The 8812-nt window shown below is 45.1% G+C and overlaps 1 protein-coding gene across 1 annotated transcript; it reads right to left on the bottom strand.

The window, feature by feature from the left end:
* Positions 1-2988: 2988 nt before the first annotated feature.
* Positions 2989-4553, bottom strand: LOC147989791 (putative leucine-rich repeat receptor-like protein kinase At1g35710). The gene is made up of 2 exons (XM_087514819.1): positions 3481-4553; positions 2989-3368 (listed from the first exon to the last, which is right to left on the bottom strand). Exons 1-2 carry the CDS (start codon positions 3737-3739, stop codon positions 2989-2991), a joined length of 639 nt encoding a protein of 212 aa, XP_087370945.1. The 5' UTR covers positions 3740-4553.
* Between the last annotated feature and the right edge of the window lie 4259 nt (positions 4554-8812).

Below are 8812 nucleotides of genomic sequence, written 5' to 3'. Positions count from 1 at the left end.
GGCTCTGATTACCAACAAGACAAGTGAATCACACGCTGTGTATTGCCTTAGTCTGTCTCGGTTACATATACAGGAGGAAGTCCCTACATGCAGGGCACTATCCAGGAGGTGGCGTTAGACTAGGAACGCCCCTATAGACTAGGCCTACTAGTTACAACAAACTCATCAGGATATACATCACAGAGATTACATAATGTGACATCACGTGGTAGTTTAACACATATCAAGTGACATGGAATGTGGTCATGACTAATGAAGAAAGTGGACTTGGACTACAATCGATGGTTGCTTTGCAGAGTAAGACTTGACTGAATTTGGTGGACTCCAATGTCTCAAAATAAACAACATAGGTCATAAAATTGCTTCGCATATCAATGTGATGGCCAACACACATATGCATCCACGGTATATATAGATAGTTGCCATTCTCTTTCGGCATACTATTTCCGTTTAGAGTGCATGTATTGAGTGTGAGTTGACCATTCAATTACAATGGGATGTTGCCTTAAAATACAAATTTTAATACTTGTGGCCAGTTGGTTCAGTAATTAGGCATGTTGCTTATTAGCGTAGGTTGTTGCCACTGGCAATGACCCTCGCTCCGATTGGCGTATCACAGAGAAGTCCCGGCTGGCGTGCACCAAGGAATGATGAGCCTCTCTCTGACTGAATGTCTAGAATGTGGATACCAAAGGCTGCTCTCAGTCTTGCACATCTCTGAACCCAACCAATTTTTTGGGGAAATGCCCAACGAATGTGAAGGACAAGAAGGTTCCACTGTTGTTTAATGTTCAGAGTCAAGTAGTATGTCATATGGTTTTCCTAATGTCTGGTTCATGCAAGTTGCTGAATTAAGCATGTTTGGAGAGGCCAAAGACTCGCGTTTCTTCATGTGGTTCGGCATGGTCGCGGAAATTCAGACCATAAATGTGTCCATCATCAGCAATGCAACTGCTCGTGGGAAATGCAGCGACTTATTGATGCTCCGACTGCTGAAATTATTGCTATGATGGCTCAAATTGATGCTATCAGGGTTTGAGAATGCAGCACTTGATCGGCGTTGTTGGCCGCCCAAAATGCGAAGCTTCAGCTTTTAGTGTATTTCCTTTTCATCATTCTTCTTAGTGTTGCTAGTGAAACTAGTGCAGTAGAATCTCTGTCTGAACCATGATCACCTCCTCTGCTCGCTGCTGTCGGACTGGACTAACATATGTCAGGCTGATTGGTTCTTTTGAGCTATGTAGAGTTTGTAAAAAAAGATTGCAAGTTTGCCAAGGGGAAAGATCTTCATTTTGGGTAGCATTATTTGGCTCAGAATTTTGAAATGATTCAACTAGTTCAAATGGCAAATGACCAAAAAGGCAAAGAAAACAAGGGCATGTGATTTATGGCGAACTAAGTCAGGACATGTGATCCATGCATGAACCGGATATGTGTCATATGATCAAGTCTCCTTGGTGTCTTTCTATGAGATGTCTTTGGGCAAATATAAACGCAGTGCCAAAATAAACAAAAAAAATGACTGATTACATAAACTCAACAACAAAAAACAGTTAACCATCCTCTAAAAACCACTTAATCACAGAATCACCATCCAAACATTCCCACCAAATGTCAGTCAAACAAACTAGAGTAAACCGGTACTTGGGCAAATATCAACAAGTTCAATGTAAAATCAAAATGCGGCATCGTTTATCAGCAACCTAATTGGTACATGACACTTTTTTTACGGGAGGGGGGGGGGGGGGGGGCATGTACAGATTACAAAAGGTGCCTAAGCACAAACGGCACTCACACAACAACCTTCTTGGGGAGGCGCATACATGACACTTCAAAGTTCAAACATGACAGGTGAAAGACAGGCGGCGTTTCTTCATGTGGTTGGGCAGGTACTTGGACATGCTCGACGAAATTTGGATGATAAATGTGCTCTTCATATGGTCACCTTCCTATGCTCGCTGCTGTCGAACTGAACGAACATGGCAAGCTGGTTGGTTGGTTCTGTTGACCCATGTAGAGTTTGGCAAAAAAAAAAACAAGTTTGCGTGCATTATTTGGCTCGGGATTTTGAAATGATTCAAGTAATCCCTCCGGTCCAGTTGTACTAAGTATGCGTCTATTAATATGGATCGGAGGGAGTACTTGTTAAAAAACAGTAAATGACCAGAAAGGCAAACAAAACAAGGGCACATGCATGATCTATTACGAACTAAATCAGGCCATATGATCTATGCGAAAACCGATATGTGTCATATGATCAAGTCTCTTGAATGTCTTTCTCCCAGACGGCTTCGGGCAAAAGATAAACCTAGTGCCAAAATAAACAACAATTGCCTGATTACAAACACTCGACAACAATAAATAGTTAATCACCTTCTAAGAAACCAGCTTATCACAGAGGCACCATCCAAACATTCCTGCAAAATGTCAGTCAAACAAACTAGAGTAAATCAGTACTTGGGCAAATATCAACAAGCTAATTCTCGAAATCAAAATGCCGCTTCATTTAGCAGCAATCTAATTGTTTTTTTTTCCGAAACGGACAGCAATCTAATTGTTACAGACACTTCAAAGTTCAAAGATAACAGGGTAAATACGTTATCTCAAATACACATATGCCAAATATATAATTGCTAACATAGTAGAACACCCATATCGATTCATATATTCTTTATGGTGCCACAAAAATCATGAAAATCTTGTAGCCTGATTTCATGAAAGGGCCTGGGCATGAATGATGGGCTGTTTCTATTTGTCAGTGCCTGATATACCTGCTGCATTGTTGGCCGGGCTTTGGGATTGACTTGCAGGCAAGCAAACGCCACCAAGGCAATCAAAATGACATTCTTCTCCTCATCAATGGCTGGCAGTGCTGCGACGCGTCGATCCAGGATATCATTGAACTTCCCCAGCTGCTCTGTTCGGCAAAAGAACAGAAGGAGCAGATCACCTGGGTGCTTTCCCATCAAAACTTCCAGCGCAACCAATTCATATATTCTTTATGGCACCACAATAATCATGCAAATCTTGTAGCCTGATTTCATGAAGGGGCCTGGGAATGAATGCTGGCCGATTTCTATTTGTCAGTGCCTGATATACCTGTTGCATTGTTGGCCGGGCTTTGGGATTGACTTGCAGGCAAGCAAAGGCCACCAAGGTAACCAAAATGACATCCTTCTCCTCGTCAATAGTTGACGGCGCTGCGACGCGTCGATCCAGGATATCGTTGAACTTCCCCAGCTGCTCTGTTCGGCAAAAGAACGGAAGGAGCAGATCACCTGGGTGCTTTCCCATCAAAACTTCCAGCGCAACCACGCCAAAGCTGCACACGTCGCGCTTCTCAGTCAACACCATAGTAGATGACATCTCTGTAATAAGAAACAAAATCAGCTCTATACCAGATCAGAGATTATACTTCTTCTCTCTTTCTGAATCGCATTTCATAAAAATAATAAAACTGGACTAAGCCCATGTAAGTACCAGGGGCTATGTAGCCACATGTGCCTGCAAAAATAGTGCTCCAGCTTGAGTAACCATGATTCAGTTTCCTCGCCATGCCAAAGTCTGAAACACGAGCCTTATAATCGAGGTCCAGAAGAATGTTGCTGCTTTTTATGTCGCGGTGCACGATTGGATCGCCGCAATCATGGTGCAAGTAGGAGAGAGCTTGAGCTACGTCTGTCACAACAACAACTCTCCTGGGCCAATCCAGCTCCTTCACAAACTCTTGCTCGTGCATAATGGATGATAAGCCCTAAATCCAGCTTGACGATGTATCGGTGCCTGATTTTTGTTAACACTTCAATCTCGGCGTGAAATGTTCCCTCGTCGTTGTATTCTTCTACTGAGTGAAGGAGCTTGACGGCGAAGATAATCCCGCCTTCAAGATGAACTCTGAAGACAGATCCGTATCCTCCAACACCAATGCAATATTCCTCATTGAAATTTTCTGTTGCGCTGAGGATGTCTTCGAACACGATCTTTCCGTCAAAATTCCATATGGAAAGTATATCTCCAGACTTGCTTTTGCTTGTACTTTTTACATACTTTCTTCTTCGACAGACGACCGTGATGCTTACTGTTGAGAGGCAAGCAAAGGCAAAGGGTGCAAAAAGAGGTAGAAGTACCATACTTGGATGTTTCCTTTTTTGGTGTTCCACGTCGAGCTTCGGTGTATCACATGGAGTTAAGCCATACGAATCACCACATAAGTCCGTATTATGGTCAAGTGAGATCATGGCAGCAGAGATAAATGGAACACTACCATCCAAATTATTATATGATAAATTGAGCTTCAACAGTTGGTAAAAATAAGAGAAAGTCACTGGGATGGCACTTCCTAAATTGTTTTTACTCAAATCAAGCTCATATAGGTTGGCAAGATATCCAAGTTCTTCTGGTATCTGTCCTGTCAATAAGTTGTCTGACACGAGTAACGACGTTCAAGAGTGACAATATCCTATCTGAGGTGGAATGCTTCCTGAAAATTGATTTCTACTGAGATCCAGATATGAGAGAATAACAACAGATCCTAACTCTGGCGGTAACATTCCATTAAGCTAACAAGAGATCCAGATATGAAAGCATATAGGTAGATGCTTACTAGTAACGCGTAGTCGCAGCTACCTGCTCGTGGTCCGAAGTCATCCCTGTTAACAACCGACTACAGTGGGGAAGTTCAGAGGAAGACGCGAAAGCTACTTGCCTGAATTGGACGAAGCCGCGCCCTCGCAGTGCTACCTGCTCCTGTCGTTGCACCTCCCATCCGAAGTTCTTCCTGTCAACAATCGGCTAATAATTCACTTGATTCGACATTGGTTCAGTGTATCCATCCATTACAGTGCGGAAATTCAGAGGGACGGTGGGGAACAGGTGATGAAGGAGAACATTAACTCACGCACTTCCTGTCAACAATCGGCTAATAATAAACATTTATATGAAGGAAATATGCCCTAGAGGCAATAATAAAGTTATTATTTATTTCCTTATATCATGATAAATGTTTATTATTCATGTTAGAATTGTATTAACCGGAAACATAATACATGTGTGAATACATAGACAAACAGAGTGTCACTAGTATGCCTCTAACTTATACATGTTCCTATGACTATGAGATTATGCAACTCCCGTTTACCGGAAGAACACTTTGTGTGCTACCAAACGTCACAACGTAACTGGGTGATTATAAAAGTGCTCTACAGGTGTCTCCGAAGGTACTTATTGGGTTGGCGTATTTCGAGATTAGGATTTGTCACTCCGACTGTCGGAGAGGTATCTCTGGGCCCTCTCGGTAATGCACATCACTTAAGCCTTGCAAGCATTGCAACTAATGAGTTAGTTGCGGGATGATGTATTACGGAATGAGTAAAGAGACTTGCCGGCAACGAGATTGAACTAGGTATTGAGATACTGCCGATCGAATCTCGGGCAAGTAACATACCGATGACAAAGGGAACAACATATGTTGTTATGCGGTCTGACCGATAAAGATCTTCGTAGAAAATGTAGGAGCCAATATGAGCATCCAGGTTCCGCTATTGGTTATTGACCAGAGACATGTCTCGGTCATGTCTACATTGTTCTCGAACCCGTAGGGTCCGCACGCTTAACGTTACGATGACAGTTTCATTATGAGTTTATATATTTTGATGTACCGAAGGTTGTTTGGAGTCCCGGATATGATCATGGACATGACGAGGAGTCTCGAAATGGTCGAGACATAAAGATTGATATATTGGAAGCCTATGTTTGGACATCGGAAGTGTTCTGGGTGAAATCGGCATTTTACCGGAGTACCGGGAGGTTACCGGAACCCCCCCGGGTAACCTAATGGGCCTTAATGGGCCTAGTGGAGGAAGTGGAGAGGAGGCCAAGGGGCAGCCGCGCGCCCCTTCCCCCCCACCCCCCCAGTCTGAATTGGACAAGGAGAGGGGTCGACGCCCCGCCCCCCTTTCCTTTTCCCTCTCTCTCCTTCCACCCCCAAGTCCTAGTCCAACATGGAAAAGGGGGGAGTCCTACTCCCAGGAGGAGTAGGACTCCTCCTGACGCGCCCCTTGCCTGGTCGCACCTCCTCCCCCTTGCTCCTTTATATACAGGGGCAGGGGGCACCCCAGACACAACAGTTGATCATTGATGTCTTAGCCGTGTGCGGTGCCCCCCTCCACCATAGTCCTTGATAATATTGTAGTGGTGCTTAGGCTAAGCCCTGCGACAGTAGAACATCAAGATCGTCACCACGCCGTCGTGCTGACAGAACTCTTCCCCGACATTCTGCTGGATCGGAGTCCAGGGATCGTCATCGAGCTGAACGTGTGCTAGAACTCGGAGGTGCCATAGTTTCGGTGCTTGATCGGTCGGGCCGTGAAGACGTATGACTACATCAACCGCGTTGTGCTAACGCTTCCGCTTTTGGTCTACGAGGGTACGTAGACAACACTCTCCCCTCTCGTTGCTATGCATCACCATGATCTTGCGTGTGCGTAGGATTTTTTTGAAATTACTACGCTCCCCAACAGTGGCATCCGAGCCTAGGTTTTATGCGTTGATGTTGTGCACGAGTAGAACACAAGTGAGTTATGGGCGATATAAGTCATACTGCTTACCAGCATGTCAAATTTTGGTTCGACGGTATTGTTGGATGAAGCGGCCCGGACCGACATTACGCGTACGCTTACGCAAGACTGGTTCTACCGACGTGCTTTGCACACAGGTGGCTGGCGGGTGTCAGTTTCTCCAACTTTAGTTGTGAAGGAAATATGCCCTAGAGGCAATAATAAAGTTATTATTTATTTCCTCATATCATGATAAATGTTTATTATTCATGTTAGAATTGTATTAACCGGAAACATAATACATGTGTGAATACATAGACAAACAAAGTGTCACTAGTATACCTTTACTTGACTAGCTCGTTAATCAAAGATGGTTATGTTTCCTAACCATAGACAAAGAATTGTTATTTGATTAACGGGATCACATCATTAGTTGAATGATCTGATTGACATGACCCATTCCATTAGCTTAGCACCCGATCGTTTAGTATGTTGCTATTGCTTTCTTCATGACTTATACATGTTACTATGACTATGAGATTATGCAACTCCCGTTTACCGGAGGAACACTTTGTGTGCTACCAAACGTCACAACGTAACTGGGTGATTATAAAGGAGCTCTACAGGTGTCTCCAAAGGTACATGTTGGGTTGGCGTATTTCGAGATTAGGATTTGTCACTCCGTTTGTCAGAGAGGTATCTCTGGGCCCTCTCGGTAATGCACATCACATAAGCCTTGCAAGCATTGCAGCTAATGTGTTAGTTGTGAGATGATGTATTACGGAACGAGTAAAGAGATTTGCCGGTAACGAGATTGAACTAGGTATTGGATACCGACAATCGAATCTCGGGCAAGTAACATACTGATGACAAAGGGAACAACGTATGTAGTTATGCGGTCTGACCGATAAAGATCTTCGTAGAATATGTTGGAGCCAATATGGGCATCCAGGTCCCGCTATTGGTTATTGACCGGAGACGTGTCTCGGTCATGTCTACATTGTTCTCGAACCGTAGGGTCCGCACGCTTAAAGTTACGATGACAGTTTCATTATGAGTTTATGTATTTTGATGTACTGAAGGTTGTTCGTAGTCCCGGATGTGATCATGGACATGACGAGGAGTCTCGAAATAGTCGAGACATAAAGATCGATATATTGGAAGCCTATATTTGGACATCGGAATCGTTCCAGGTGAAATCGGCATTTTACCGGAGTACCGGGGGGTTACCGGAACCCCCCAGGGGGTTATTGGGCCTACATGGGCCTTGAGGAAGAAGAGAGAAGGAGGCAGGAGGTGGCCGCGCGCCCCTCCCCTTCCTAGTCCGAATAGGACATGGGAAGGGGGGCGGCGCCCCCCCTTTCCTTCCCCTCTTCCTCCTCTTTCCCCCCTTCTCCTTCTCCAACTAGGAAAGAAGGAAGAGTAGGACTCCCCCCTGGTGCGCCCCTCCTTGGCCGGCCGCCCCCTCCCCTTGGCTCCTTTATATACGGGGGCAAGGGGGCACCCTAGGACACACGAGTTGATCTTCGTGATCGTTCCTTAGCCGTGTGCGGTGCCCCCCTCCACGATATTACACCTCGATCATATTGTAGCGGTGCTTAGGCAAAGCCCTGCGATGGTTAAACATCAAGATCGTCAACACGCCGTCGTGCTGACGAAACTCCTCCCCGAAGCTTTGCTGGATCGGAGCCCGGGGTGCGTCATCGAGTTGTACGTGTGTCAAGAACTCGGAGGTGCCGGAGTAACGGTGCTTGGATCGGTTGGACCGGGAAGACGTACGACTACTTCCTCTACGTTGCGTCAACGCTTCCGTTTTGGTCTACGAGGGTACGTAGACAACACTCTCCCCTCTCGTTGCTATGCATCACCATGATCTTGCGTGTGCGTAGGAAAATTTTGAAATTACTATGTTCCCCAACAGTGGCATCAGAGCTTAGGTTTTATGGTTTGATGTTATATGCACGAGTAGAACACAAGTGAGTTGTGGGCGATATAAGTCATACTGCCTACCAGCATGTCATACTTTGGTTCGGCGGTATTGTTGGATGAAGCGGCCCGGACCGACATTACGCGTACGCTTACGCGAGACTGGTTCTACCGCCGTGCTTTGCACACAGGTGGCTGGCGGGTGTCAGTTTCTCCAACTTTAGTTGAACCGAGTGTGGCTACGCCCGGTCCTTGCGAAGGTTAAAATGGCATCAACTTGACAAACTATCGTTGTGGTTTTGATGCGTAGGTAAGATTGGTTCTTGCTTAAG

Source organism: Triticum urartu, chromosome 1A, assembly GCF_056163025.1.
Source record: "Triticum urartu cultivar PI428250 chromosome 1A, HENAU_Tu73, whole genome shotgun sequence".
In the NCBI taxonomy this organism is placed as follows: Eukaryota; Viridiplantae; Streptophyta; class Magnoliopsida; order Poales; family Poaceae; genus Triticum; species Triticum urartu.
This window is presented reverse-complemented; position numbering and strand designations above follow the sequence as displayed.

Coding starts and splice junctions, on each gene's coding strand:
- LOC147989791 (XM_087514819.1), bottom strand. CDS start 3,739: ATGCACGAGCAAGAGTTTGTGAAGGAGCTGGATTGGCCCAGGAGAGTT. Junction 3,369..3,480: donor ATGTGGCTACATAGCCCCTG/GTACTTACATGG, acceptor TTCTTATTACAG/AGATGTCATCTACTATGGTG.